The sequence below is a fragment of the Furipterus horrens genome, unplaced genomic scaffold, assembly GCF_987537825.1.
Source record: "Furipterus horrens unplaced genomic scaffold, mFurHor1.1.pri manual_scaffold_4, whole genome shotgun sequence".
Classification (NCBI taxonomy): Eukaryota; Metazoa; Chordata; class Mammalia; order Chiroptera; family Furipteridae; genus Furipterus; species Furipterus horrens.
Window position 1 is genome coordinate 202,955,147 of NW_028327174.1, and position 13,902 is coordinate 202,969,048.

Genomic DNA, 13,902 nt, shown 5'->3' on the forward strand with positions numbered 1-13,902 from the left:
CATCCTGAGCAGGCTTGCCACGTGAGCTATTTAGGACATACTTAGACTAACGTTTTCTCTGAGGCAGCCCATGTTTTCTTTGTGCTCATCTGGCAACGATACCTGCAGGGTGAGACCCACATGCACCCAGCCTGTGGCGCAAAGTATAGAGCGGAGCCTTGGAGAATGGTTGTTGAGCAACGCAGACAAGGCCAGCCCTGGGAAGGCCGCTGCGCCCCCAGGCCCTGCCAGCCCCGCCCCCCGCAGTCCCCGCCCTCACCTGTGTAGGGCAGCAGACAGTTGCACTTGTAGCCCGCCACGTCGTCAATACAAGTGCCCTGGTTCAGACACGGGTTGGATGCACACTCGTTGATGTTGGTCTGGCAGTTGGGGCCTGACCAGAGAGAACAGCCGTCCGCCGTGAGGACCCCCCATGAGTGCTGTGCCCTGAGCCAACCCCAGCAGGTTTGTGCCGCGTCCCGGCTCTGCAGGGCCCACCTGGGGCCCCGCTCGGCAGCAGGAGCCGCACCTCCCCCCCGGCCCGCTCACCACTGAAGCCTTCCCGGCAGGTGCACACGTAGCCACTGGTCATGTCCTTGCAGGTGCCACCGTTGACACAGGGGTTCGACTCACACTCGTTGTTGTTGATGTCACAGTTGGCCCCACTCCACCCAGGGTCGCAGTCACACTTGTACCTGCAGAGGGGACCGCACTGCAGCTCAGGGTGGCCGAGGTGGACGGGCCTGGGCTGTGGCATTCCCAGCTCCAGCCCTCTCCCGCGGTTTGATGGCATGGAGGTGCCGGTCCCCGCTGACACTCAAGTCCTTTAAAGTGAGGCAACAGCACCCACACTGCCCAAGACAGTGGCAGCGGAGTGGCTACAGGGAGGTGACCAGAAGGCTCTGTGCGGCACTGGCTGTGTGGCCACCCTCTCTGTGCAGAATGAGGGCCCGGGGTCCCTGCCCAGGCCAATGGCCCCATCTACATGTGCAGGGCACATAATGGGTGTCAGATAGAGCTTCCATTTCCTCTACACCCCAACACTCTGGCACCCAATGGGGGTTTACGGGCTTGGTGCCACAGAAGTGCCCCCAGTCAGAGGCCAATCCTAAGTCCCAGCTTGCCACCAGTACTTTTGACCAACCAGCCAGACGTACACAGGGGTTCCCACACCCCCTCAAATTTGGTGACTTGCCAGGACAGCTCACAGACTCAGGAGAGTCCCATAGAGGGTCAGTGGTTTATCATACAAGATTAAATTTGGGAAGAGCCACATGGAAGAGACGCACAGGGCGAGGGATGGGCAAGGGCTAGGAGCGCTCACACCCGCCGCGGGCGGCCACCCTCCCGCACCGTGACGCGCTCCCCAGCCCCGACCCCTTGAGCAATCAGCAGGGGCTGTGCCGCGCAGGCATGACAGGTGGCATCACTGGCTCCTCTCCACACTGGCAGGTTCAGACTGAAAGGTCCCGCCCCTGTAATGACAGGCTTGGTTCCTGGCACCCGGCCCCCACCCGTAGGTGACTTAGCCACCTCATCTACGTAAGCTCAGGCGTGGTTGAAAGGGGATTGTTGTGAATAATAGAAGATGCTCCTTCCACATTCACAGACCCAAGGAGCTGCCTCAGGAGCCTGGACAGACCGAAATACCCACTTCTTATTAGGTCTCAATAACAACAGAAACACTGGCTGCTGCTGCCCACGGGCCTCCGGGATCACTGGAGACCGGCCTCCAGGGCCAGCACGGTGGCCCGTGAGGACACGCGGCCTGGGCAGCACCAGACAGAGGCCAGGGCTGAGCAGCTGCCTACGCGGCCCATTTCGGGGCACAGACAGATCAGTCCTCAGGGGCACAGCCACCCACTGCGCGGCACCTCCCTGGCCTGCTCCCCGCCAGCAGCACACAAGGCCATCTTCCCAGGGGCACGGAGCGCGGCCGTACCCGTTGAGGCTGTCCCGACAGGCCCCGTGGATGCAGGGGCTGCTGTCGCACTCGTTGACCTCGGACAGGCACGTGGCACCGTGGTAGCCCTCGGGGCAGCGGCAGGTGAAGCTGCTGACACCGTCCTCGCAGGTGCCCCCGTTGTGACAGGGACTGCTGGCACACTCGTCCACGTTGATGTTACACATGCTCCCTGCGGGGAGCGGGGGGGCGGGGGGGGGGCTCAGCTCCTGCGCCAGGGCCGCCCGGAGAGGACGAGGGCCCCTGGGGAGCCTCAGTTCCCCGCTAAACCGCAGTTTTTGCAGTGTAAGCCGGCCGAGCAGGCGTTTTACGGGACAGCGTCACATGCACCTGCGCAGCACCAGCCAGCCTGGCTCGGCCCTCACTGCACTCGAGTCCCCTCCCAGCAGCCCCGGGGCAGAGCCTGAGCCACCCCGTCTTGCTGCAGGGGGGACACCTGAGGCCCAGACAGCCAGGACCTGCTCGGGGCAGATGGTGGCCTGGACGCTGGCTCTGCCCTCGGCCTCGGGTGCCCGGTGCCGGCTGGAGCCCCCGGCCTGGCATGGCCTTTGCCACGGTCAGCCGGCCAACACTGGCTGCTGACAGCCAGCCGCCCGGCAGTGGCAGCACCGTCCTACCCTCGGCGCACCCAGACCTGGGCCCCCCCAGGCCCCCAGGGACCGGGCTGACCTTGACCCCTGAGCACAGCCTCACCAGTGTAGCCCGGCTCGCACGCACACTCGTAGCCGTCAATCTTGTCCAGACACGTGCCCGAGTCGCAGGGGCTGCTGGCACAGTCGTCCAGGTTGATCTCACAGTTGGGTCCTGGGGAGCGGGTGGCACTTGGGGGTCAGCTCCTGAGCGTCCCCGCCCTGCCCCGCCCCCCCACCGAGCCCCGGCCAGGCACCTGTGGTCCCCTTGAGGCACAGGCAGAGGTAGGCGTTGTCACGGTCCTGGCAGGTGCCCCCGTGGCGGCAGGGCTGGCTGTGGCACTCGTTGATGTTGGTCTCGCAGTGGTGGCCCGTGTAGCCCGGCTGGCACAAGCAGGTGAAGGCGGCCACACCGTCCTTGCAGGAGCCGTAGTGGCAGGGGTCGGGGTCACACTCGTCGATGTCCACCTCGCAGTGGGGCCCCGTGTAGCCTGCAGGGCGGGGGCGGGGTTCAGGGCTGCTGCTCCCTGGGCACGAGGCTGTCCCCTGCCCTGGGACTCTGCCACCAGACCCAGTCGCTCATGTCCCGACAGGGGAGGACTCAAGGCTTGTCTTTTACCGAGAGACGGCCCCACGGAGGGGTCAAAGCTGAAGTGCGCACCTGGAACCTGGACAAGGGACCCCCGACCCCGGGGCCCTGTCGCCTTCCTCACCTCAGCTCCGACGGTCCCCTCCTCTGGGCCGCGCAGGCCTGCCCGCCCTCTATCCGCGTGGCCTCACCTTCCGTGCACACGCAGGTGTAGGTGTTGGGCCCGTCCAGACACTTGGCGCCGTGTGTGCAGGGCGTGCTCGCACACTCATCCACGTCGTGCTGGCAGAGGTTCCCGGTGAAGCCTGCGGCCGGGCGGCGGGGGCGGCGGTCAGAGGCGCCGGGGGCCACGACCCCGCGGCCGAGCTCCGGCCAGCCCAGCCCAGGAGGGCCCGGAACAGGCTCCCCCCGAGTGTGCTTCGGCAAGGGCTCGGCAGACCCCAGATTCCTCTCTGCATTTCAGCTCCCGAACTTTGGGCCAGCCCCTCCTGGTGCCCTCACGGGAGGGCCTTTGCCCAGAAGGACTGCGCTGGCCATGGCCAGAGCTGGTCAGTTGGAGCATGGGGTTCCCCTCGGGCGTCTGGGTGGCAAGTTACATCTCAGGAGCCCAAGACTCTGACCCTGCGGGGGCTCTGCAAGCCCTCCCAGCCCTCGAGTCCAAGGGCTCCCCCAGCCATGAGCCCTCCTTCCGGGAGCCGGGCTGGTGCCTCCTTTGCCCAAACCCGTCAGGGATCCGGGGAGCCCACTGCTGCTCCCGGTGTGCCCCCTCCTCCAGGGAACCCCAGCAGCAAGGACACTCTGGGCCCTGGGTTCCCCCACCTGAGACAACCACAGGCAGCAAGGACGGGGCCCGGCACCCTGTCCAGCCTGGACACCCCCCACCCACGTCTGAGGCTGCGGCAGGATGAGGCCTGGGCTGGGCGGGACCGGCCACGGGAGCACCAGGGCCCTGGGCCCTTGCGCGCGGGGACGGGGACGGGCCGCACCTGTGGGACACTCGCACAGGAACTCGTTGATCTTGTCCAAGCAGCGGCCATTCTGCAGGCAGGGGCTGCTGGCACACTCGTCCTTGTTCACCTCGCAGTACACGCCCTCGTAGCCTGGGGTGGGGGAGGGGGAGAGCAGGGGCCCCGATGGGACTCGGACTCGGCCCGGAGAGCGAGGCCCAGCCCCTCCTGCACCCAAGCTGTGGCCCGCTGGCCCCCCGGGGCCGCTCCGCACACCCACGCCGGCCCTGCCCTCGGGGGGTCCCTGGACGCCCGCAGCCGGCCCACGCACCGGGCATGCAGATGCACTGGAACTCCCCGATCTGGTCCAGGCAGGTGGCGTCGTTCTGACACGGGCTGGAGACGCACTCATTGACGTCGACCTCGCAGCGCGGGCCGGCGTAGCCCTGCAGGCACCGGCACTGGAAGGAGCCCAGCGTGTTGATGCACTTGCCCTTGTGCTCACACGGGTTGGCACCTGGGGGTGCGGCACAGTGAGCGGCAGCTCCCAGCACCCCGGCCACCGCCCATCCAGCTGGGGGCCCTCCAGGTCAGTCACGCCCCCTCCCACCAGACGGGGGACCCTCCGAGGGCAGAGGCCACTTCCAGCAGACCCGCCAGCCCCCCGCCATGGCACATCCCCCGCCCGGCCCTAACCTAGCGAGCACTCGTCCACATCCTGGCTGCAGGCTGGCCCCGTGTAGCCCGAGGGGCAGGTACAGATGGCTTTGCCGTTGACCGGGTTGGTGTCACAGTTGGAGCCCTCGTTGCAGGGGTTGCTGATGCAGGCGTCATTGAGGTGGCAGAGCAGACCTGGGCAGCGCGGTGGCAGTCAGCGGGCACGGCCCCTCCCCCGCCCGGCTCCCGCCCACCCAGACGCCTCCAGGAGGAGCTCCCACTGGGGTTATTCCAGGAGGCTAAGCCCCGCTTGGCTGCCCCGGGCATCCCCTGTCCCTCTTCCCTCCAGAGAGGTGCCTTTGGGTTATCTTTGGGGACCCCGAAAAGCCAGCCCATGTGTCTGAGCGAGACCCCGGGTGCCAGGCCTGGCCCAGGAGAGCACACAGAGGCAGGTGTCACCCGTGCCGCCGCCTGGCCCTGGGGACCCTCAGCCAAGGGCAGCGAGCGCCGGCAGAGCCCGCCCTCACCCGTGCGGCCGTGCGGACACTCGCAGTAGAAGGAGGCCACGCGGTCGTGGCAGGTGGCGCCCTGGAAGCAGGCGGCGCTGGCGCAGTCGTCGATGTTCTCGCTGCAGTCCTCGCCCGTCCAGCCGTTCACGCACACGCAGTTGTAGCCGCCCAGGGTGTTGTGGCAGGTCCCGCCGTTCTGGCAGGCGTTGGGAATGAGGTGGCACTCGTCCATGTCCTGGGTGCAGTACTGGCCTGTGGGGGCAGCGGCGGCCTCAGCCACAGACTGGGGCCCGCCTCCACCAGGAAGCCTTCCTGGGAGGACTCCCGAGTCGCCAGCCTGAATCGCATTTTCCCCTTCCCCCTCGGCACCAGAGGGGACTCGTGTCTTCCTGCTCTGACTGTGCCCATAGATGCACTACAGTCCCCACATGCCCACCACTCCTGCCAGACAGCCAACTGGCCAGCGTCCCTCTGTCCTTCCCAGCAGGCTGGGCTCACACCTGGGACTTGTTTATGGTACTGGGCTGCTTGGGCCCAGGCTGCAAACGGCCCACGTCTGTGCTGACCACTGGGCTGGGGGCCTGAGACCTGGGCTGTGGGCAGAGGGGTAGCCCCAGGCCACACCCTCCTTTCTGGCCTGGACAAGACCCTCAAGCTCCTCACCATCACCCCTCTGGGAGAACAATGTGACAAGGGGGTGGTGTCCCTGCTCAGCTGCTTCCCCGAGTACGTGCCTGTCCACTCGGGCGGGCAGCGGCAATTGTAGGTATTCACGCCGTCCACACAGGTTCCCCCATTCTGGCAGCTGTTTCCGGGACAGTCGTCAATATTTTCTTCACAGTTCTGGCCGGTAAAGCCTACAGCAGGAGGAGCCAGGGGCCCGGTCAGCCCTCATCCTGTGATGCCCACTGCCTTGGGGTCCTCGGGGTCCGTACCCCATCCTCTGCCCTCCCCACTCCTCTCCAAGGAATCATTTTGTAAAGGGCAGCTGGACAGATAGACCCTGCACACAGGTTCCAAGGGTCTGTCCCAGGAGCCCTTCTGTGGCATGGTGCCTCCAGCGGCCCCTGTAAATGGGCATCACCTGTGGGCCAGGCACTTGGCCACGGACATGCACTCTTGCCAGGGCTGCGGGGCCTTGCAGATGGGCAGCCGTGGAGGCAGGACCAAGCGGGCAGTCCTGGGGGAGCCAGAGCCGCCGCCGTCTCCTCCCCAGGAAAAGACGTTGTGCCCGGCTCCTCCCCCGGCCCGGGGCCAGCCTCTGCAGCAGCCTCCTTGCCAGTCAGCTATTAATCCACTCAGCTCCCACTGGTTCAATAATCAGCCCAGAGGTGTGTCTGGCAATAGCCAAACCTGTGGTCGGTTACTAATTAACATCCCTCCGGGCGCCTTTGAACACCCGCTTGTCCTTGGAGATGGAGCCCCACCCCTGGCTCCCCCTCAGCTGCCCTGGAACAAAAGCAGCAGGCCAGGAAAAGCCAAAATGTAAGTCAGAGTGGCTTGGGGAGCACCCCAAATCAGAGCCCAGAACCTGTGGCCCACTTCCCACCATGCTGGGGAGCCCCGCGCCTTGGGGGATCTCCTTCTGAAGTGGGTGGGGCTGGAGCGCTGGGCTCAACCCACAGCCAGGCAGGGCCAGCACTGAGGTCTCAGGCCCGAGGTCACACAGCCCCCAAGAAGGCATTTGAACTGAGAGCCTGGGGCGGGCCCGGCCAGAAGGCTCAGCCCTCAGCTCCCCAGAGACTGCCTACAGCCACGCGGGGCGAGCCGGTGGCGGCGAGGGGAGCACCCAGTGACATGCAGGAAGCGTGCCTGGCGTCTGCACGCAGACAGCGCTGTGGTGGCGGGCCCAGGGCACGGCGGCCTAGAGAGCACTTCCTCTTCGCTGGGCCCGGGCTGGGCCGGGGGGTGTGGGGGCCGGGGCAACCCCCAGGTCACTCACGGGTCAGCGGCACGGAGCCCCGCCCAGCACCCACACTCCACCCGCTCCCCTGCGGGGGTCCCACCTCCCCACCAGGGTGTGCAGCTGACAGACCAAGAGGTTTCAAACCTCCTCGTCACTGTTATTTTTAGATCATCAGCAACAAAATGTAGTCAAACAAAAACTGTGATGGGAAGACCAGTGTGACCAACCAGTGCAGTGGGGCGGCTGGGGGGACGGAGAGGGGAGGGCTGTGCTGCCCTCGCCCCCACCCCACCCCTGGGAGACAAGCAGGGACAGGAGGAAGGGAAAGGCCACCACGGGGGGAAGTGGCGATGCCAGCCCCGCAGCCCCGCCCCCAGGAAACGGGGTAGCCCCAGGGTTGCACAAGAGGTGTGCTCCCTACAGCGTTTTGCAACTTGCACAAGGGTTCCAGGGACCTCAGGATGCGGGGGACTCACAGGCGGCAGGTGCCTACCGCCCCAGCAGGCTCAGGGGCCAGGCCTCCCTGAGGGACCCCCCGGCAAGGGGAGGAGTGTTGGGGGTCGCGGGCCAGCTGCCCAGCCACAGCAGGCCCACCCCAGTCAGCAGTGGACAGGTGCGGGATGGGGGGCAGCTGAAATAGTCCTCACTCAGGACTCGCCCCCCGCCACACCAGGGCCACCTTCTGATTTGTGGTCGGGGCGCATACTCTGTCCAACCCGGCCCGCCCCCCTCCACACCGAGCCCCCCATTCCTGCACACCCTGGCCCCTGAGGCCGGCGGGCCATACCTGGCAGGCAGGCGCACTCGTGGGTGGTGTCCCCCGTGGGGCGGCAGGTGCCCCCGTTCTGGCAGGGGGAGGGGCTGCAGGGCACGTAGGGCAGCTCGCAGCGCGGGCCGGTGTGGGTGGCCCGGCACACGCAGCGGTAGGAGCCGACCTCATTGACGCAGGTGCCGCCGTGGAGGCAGGGCCCGGGGACCTGGCTGCACTCGTTCACGTCCTGCCGGCAGGTGGGGCCGTGGAAGCCGGTCGGGCACCGGCAGACGTGCGAGCCCTCGAAGGGCAGACACTGGCCGCCGTTGGCACAAGGGTTGGAGGCGCATGGGTCAGCTTGCTGGCACGTCTTTCCTGGTGGGCGAGGGGGACAGGGTCGCTCGGGCCGCCCTGCTCCCCGTGGCCGGGGCTGGACCCCAGGGCGCCCTCTCGCTCACACTGAGGACCCTGCCGCACAGCACGGCCATCTCTCTGCAGACAAGGGACTTCCCGGAGGCTGAGTCACCGTCCCAGGGCACACGCGGGGGCAGGGAGGGGGCCCCAGATCTGGCGGGGCCTGTCTGCCTTTAGAACCCGCACTCCTGGAAGCTTCAATCTAGCTCCACAGCTGAGGGAGGACCCCCGTGCCCCGGGGTGGAGGCCCTGCAGCAGGGCAGCTGAGACCCAACAACTCCAGGGCGGGAACGGGGACTCCAGGGCGGAGGCCCAGAGCCGTTTCTAGATCACAGACCCCAACCGCCCCAGGAAAGCCCAGGACGCTCCCCTGGCATGCAGACGGAGACCGGGCAGCTGCCAGCATGTCACACAGCTGGGGCAGGGCCGGGGTCAGCCCGCCCTCCTGAGGGCTGAGGGCGCCAACCGGAGTCCTTGGGGCCCAGCCCACCACGCCCTCACCTGACCAGCCCGGGGGACAGAGGCACTTGTAGTCCGTGAGCGTCAGCAGGTCGCAGGTGCCGCCGTTGCGGCAGGGGTTGGCAAGGCAGGGGGTGTCCCGGGGCGTCAGGCAGAGGGGCCCAGAGAAGCCCAGGCGGCAGCTGCAGGAATAGTCCACCACGCCGCCACGGTCCGCCACGTGGCACGTCCCGCCGTTCTTGCAGGGGGCGCTGAGGCAGGGGCTGTGAGCCTGACATCGCTGGCCCGCGAAGGCCTTGCTGCAGCTGCGGCAAACACAGCAGAGGGTCAGTTCCCCCGGCGGCCCTGCCTCCCGGCGCCGCGTCTTTGGGGGCCACGGCTACCCCTCGTGGAACGCCGGCAGCGGGCACAGCAGGGCGGGCTGCCCCCAGAGGTCCGCCAGGGGCATCGGACGTGTTCTGGGACCAGGGGTATGACTGCACAATGTCACAGATGTGCCAAACGCCACTGAACTGGACACATTAGAGTAGTGAATTTTATAAGTGTATTTCACCTCCCTTAGAAAAAAGAATTTCTTACTTGGGGGAATGGGCTAGAGACCAGAACGTTCGGCAGGACCCGGCTTAGACTTCCAAACCCTCGTGGGCGGCTGGGGCTGTGCCTGAGGAAGCCACCAAGAAGGGGCCGGGCAGAGCAGCCACTGTCGTGGGGGTGTGGGGGGGGGAGTGGCCGGCGCTCTGTAAAACCGTGCCCTCTTCCTCTCCAGGTTTTCTATGATGAATATGCCACATGTGGGTAATTAAAGCTCCGTGTCTCCTTCTTTCAGCAGCCATACAACACAGACGTGACGCAGAACTGGTTCTGTCAAGGGTTGTCCCTGGTGGGGGCCTCGCTGGGCCACGGCGGGCCCCCACCCCACCCAGCACCCAGCACCCGACACAACTTTTTCCTTTCAGGTTCCAGCCGTCACAGGACATGTCCAGGCAGCATTAGCCAGGAACAGAACCAGCCAGTTTACAGCGAGAGAAACCAAGGTGCCAAAACAAGAGTGTCCCTCCTGAGTCTGTGGGGCTGGGTGGGCTGAGGGCGGCCACACATGCAGGTCCATGTGCCCCCCAGACGCCAAACACACCGAGCAGACACCTCAGGAGCAAGTGAGCTGGGGGTGGGGCGTCCTGCCTCTCTTCCCCAACGCAGGAGCCCCCAGGCCACCTGTGGGCCCAGCCTCTAGAGCTTGGGCCACAAATCGCCGGCCGGGGTCACCTCGTGGCCTTGCCCTTGCGGGAAAGCTCAGCAGAGGCTCTGGGACCAGCCAGGCGTCGCTCTTCCCAGAGGCAAAGCCTCTGAGGCAGAACATGCCCGCCCGCCCGCCTGCCCGCCCACGGCGGCCTGGGAAGGCAGCCCCCATGCTGCGCCCACAGCCCTGGGTGCCGACTGGGCGGGGCCTCACACAGGGACAGGTGTTGGTGTGGAGCCTGGGGTCCCCGGGATGAACAGGGGGCTTGGCTCTCCTGGGCATGGAACCGTTCGCCTTCCAGAGCCCGCCCGGGAGGAGCTGCCCCCGGCACTGGCACCTGAAGCTGCGGCCACATAAATGCCTGCAGTCTGGTGCTCAGTCCCTTCCCTGCCACACCTCCCGTCCCCCATGAGCAGGGCGGCCCCAGGGGAAGTCCTGCCCTAGAGGGGCAACAGGGGTGGTCTGGGGGGCCGGGGTCTCAGCGTCTCTCAGCAACTGGGCTGCTGCCTTGTCCCTGTGGCTTGGGAGGCATCTGTGTCCCTGAAGGCCTTTTATCTGTGGCTGCGCTTGGGCAGGGTGGACGCAAAATGGCCTCTCGGGCCACCATCTGTTGCCAGAAGCCAAAAGTCCCAACCCAATTGGCTTAAAGAAAACAAGCTGCCCCCCCGGGAGGCCCGAAGAACAGACGAGAGCCCTGGCTATGGCTGCCGCCCCCGTGGCATGCAGGGGGGCTCCTCCTGCCGGCACCCACCAAGGAGCTGGGTGCTCAGGCACCCAGTGCCGGGGCCCTGCAAGGCCACACTCCCCGGGTCCGGGAAGGCGGCTCCGCCCCCGTGTGGCGTGGATCCAGTTACAGGCCGCCCGGTCCTGGCCTGAGTGCAGGGGCAGCACCTCCCCCAACCCACTCAATGGCCTCCATTGTCAGGCAGGAGCTGGCTACCGCTCCCTCTTGAAGAAAAGGCTCTTTTTTCTTTCCCAGCGGTGGACGGGGCGGGCAGGCGGTGGGCGCTGGACAGAGGGCACTGCCCACCAAAGCGGCGGGAGGCTGCCGGGTCCACGCCGCCCTCCCGCGCTCTGCGACCCAGCCTCACCAGCTCCAGGAGGAAGAAAGGCAGCCCGATGCCCTGCGTTTTGTGGGCTAGGCCTCCCTCACTGATCTTGGGGGACCCCTACCACTACAGCAATGCCCCCCCAGCACCCTAACATGTCAGGGTATTGGGTGTCCCCAAATGGACCAGAAAGCCTCGTCTAGTATGCACTCACAATCTATCAGCCCGGGGCATTGTTCCAGGGAACGCATCCTTCCCGTCCCCCCCCCCCCCCCGCCCTCTAGCAACCTGGTCCTGAATGGGGACCCCGACATGGAGGACTGTGGGAGAATCCGCTGGAGCAGGCATATCACAGCCAGCCAGGCTGCCTGAGTCCAGGCCGGTGCGAGGGAAAACACGCCCAATAAATCAGGCCTCGGCGGCACGGACAAAGGGCAGCCGGGCAGCAGGTGTGCCTGAGGCAGAGGACGCAGGCGGCAGCTGCTCCCAGACAGGCGCGGTGGGCCGCCAACCCTGGCGGGCGGGGCAGGGGCCGGGGAGGCTCCTCCTTGGGGGAGCAGCAACTGAGAGGGCCCATTGTACCCCTGCTCCCGCCCAGGCCTGGCGGATGCGCCGTGAGGCACGCTGCCCAGCCCCGCCGGCTCCCGGGTTGGGCCAGGGCACGGCCTCCCTCCGCCACCAGCACCCCATCTGCGGAACAGGCAGGGCCACAAGGGAGGTGGGACTGCAGAGGCAGGTGCTTTGGGGGGTGGGGGGGCGGTGCGAGGGGAGCCAGGGAGGGAGGATGCTAGGTGTGCAGGGCCTGGGCCAGTCCCAAGGGCCACTCCTGAGCCCTGGACTCCAGCTCTGGTGGCCTCCAGCCCATGCCACCTCTCCCCCTGCACCTGTTTGCAAGTCTGGCCATCAGGCTGAAGTTCCCAGGGATGGACACCTGTTCCCTCCTCTGCCCACAGTGACCAGACTTCCCTAAGAGGGCAGGAGTGGCTGAAATGCCCCTGTTGGGACACAGCCAGGGCTACAGGGTGGGTGACCAAGCCCCTGGGGGCCATTCTGTCCTTGACACCTGTCCTGGAAGGTCTGTGTAGGTGCATAGAGGGGACAGGTGCCTGGGGTTGGCAAGGCAGTCGAACCCAATGTCTGCTTGAAATTCAGGGACTTCCTAGAGTGGCCCAGGCAGGCCAGGGCCTCGGTGACCCAAACCACCCCTCCTGCCAACCCTGGGCCTCTCCTGTTGGGGACAGCCTGGAGAAGAGCCCTGTCCACTGCACTGCCCAGCTCCCGGTGCCCTGCGGCCCACGCTGGGTGGCCCTGAACGGCTGTCCTGAAGGAGGTCACCTCGGTGCCTGCTCCCCCACTCGCCTTCCCTCCCATCCCACATGCAGCCCTGGAACGGTGACAGGTGAGTGACAGGTGGGGTTGGGGGCACCAGGACGAGACTTCAGGGGGCTGGGCTTCCGGCCGCCGCCCGCCCGCCCGCCCGCCCGGAGGCGCGTCAAATGGCTGCCGAGCCTGCTGTCCCACAGCCTGGCCTGCGCTTTGTTCCCGGACTCAATATTTCCACTGTGCGAGGCCCCCTCCCCCGCGGCGCGCTCCGCGCTCCACAGCAATGTGATTCCACAGAGCATCCGGAGGCAGATGTTGCTGCGACCTTTCACCCGGGACTAATTCTAAATTGTGCTGTTTTCCTTTCTAAGCTAAGCGGCCATCTGCCACCCCCAGGGGACAGATGACAGCTCCCTCCACCCCAAACGAGTAAAGGAGAGCCATTAAGGAGCGCGGAGCCCACGACTCAGCTCTGCCCTCAAGGAGTTTCCGGTCCAGTGGGGCTCACCCGGGGCCAGCAGACCCTGTCCCCCCCCCCCAGCCCCCCGCCAGCTGGGGGCCACCCGTGGCAGGAACCAGAGACATCATGGAGGTGCTTCCTGGGGGCTCCATGGATGGGTGGGTGACATGGGGTTCCACCAGGGGAACTCTGGGGGGGCCTGCCTGGGCCCCAGTTTCCCATGGGTGCAGTGGGAGGTCTGGGGACTGCCTGTGTTCAGAGGGCCCTCCTGCCCATCCCAGCTATCGCCCGACCGCCAGGGCTCATGCTCTGGCCAACGGTGCTTGGGTTCTCTGGGCCAGGGGGGCGCCTCTGTTCCAGGAAAGCACTGGGGTCACAGGGGCCTGCCTGGCCCAGAGGCCCGCCCGGACTGTTCGCGGTAGAACGAGGACTGGAGGTCATGTCTGTGAGCAGGGGCCAAGACTCCCAGTGCAGCAAGGGACAGGCCCGTGGGTCACACGGAGCTGGGCAGCCTGCACAGGCACCTGTGGAAGGGACCACCTGGCTGTAATTAGCCAGCCCATCCTGGCCTCCTCCTTCCTGTCGTTAACCAGCTCCAACCAACTCAGTGTCACGGGGACCCACTGCTGATGGGGGGCCAGGGCACGTGGCTGGCTCGGTGCAGCATCCCCCCCACCCCAAGCCTGGTCTGCAACACTAAGCAAAGACCCATTAAGGCACAAAACCAGGGGCCCCAGCCAGGCAGGCAGCCCCCCAGCCCCTGGGCAGCTTGGCTGGGAGACCCTGCCAGCCCTGCCCTGGGAGAAGAGAACCACCCCTGTCCCAACCCAGGAAAGGGGGCGCCGGTGGGAGACTGAGGCCAGGACAGCACAGGACCGAGGGGCATGGGACCCTGGATCCCCAGACTCCTGCCCCAGAAGTGGCGGGGGTGAACAAGCCCAGCTGTCTCTGGCCAAGGCTAGGGGGTGTGTTCCTGGGACCTCGGCCCTGCGCCCCTGCCCTCCCAGGCAGACCCAGTCTAGCAGGGGCC

General features: G+C 66.5%; 1 protein-coding gene across 1 annotated transcript in view; it reads right to left on the reverse strand.

Annotated features, from left to right (window-relative positions):
• NOTCH1 (notch receptor 1) overlaps window positions 1–13,902 on the reverse strand; it is a 41,336-nt gene that overhangs the window by 14,743 nt on the left and 12,691 nt on the right. The window contains exons 3-15 of the mRNA XM_090274976.1: window positions 8,846–9,108; window positions 7,967–8,305; window positions 6,008–6,130; window positions 5,292–5,525; window positions 4,804–4,959; window positions 4,439–4,624; window positions 4,147–4,260; window positions 3,352–3,465; window positions 2,829–3,062; window positions 2,636–2,746; window positions 1,922–2,114; window positions 529–674; window positions 260–373 (exon numbers count right to left, since the gene is read on the reverse strand). Of these exons, the coding sequence (XP_090131102.1) occupies window positions 260–373; window positions 529–674; window positions 1,922–2,114; window positions 2,636–2,746; window positions 2,829–3,062; window positions 3,352–3,465; window positions 4,147–4,260; window positions 4,439–4,624; window positions 4,804–4,959; window positions 5,292–5,525; window positions 6,008–6,130; window positions 7,967–8,305; window positions 8,846–9,108 (2,327 nt within the window). The remainder of the gene's footprint in view (window positions 1–259; window positions 374–528; window positions 675–1,921; window positions 2,115–2,635; window positions 2,747–2,828; window positions 3,063–3,351; window positions 3,466–4,146; window positions 4,261–4,438; window positions 4,625–4,803; window positions 4,960–5,291; window positions 5,526–6,007; window positions 6,131–7,966; window positions 8,306–8,845; window positions 9,109–13,902) is intronic.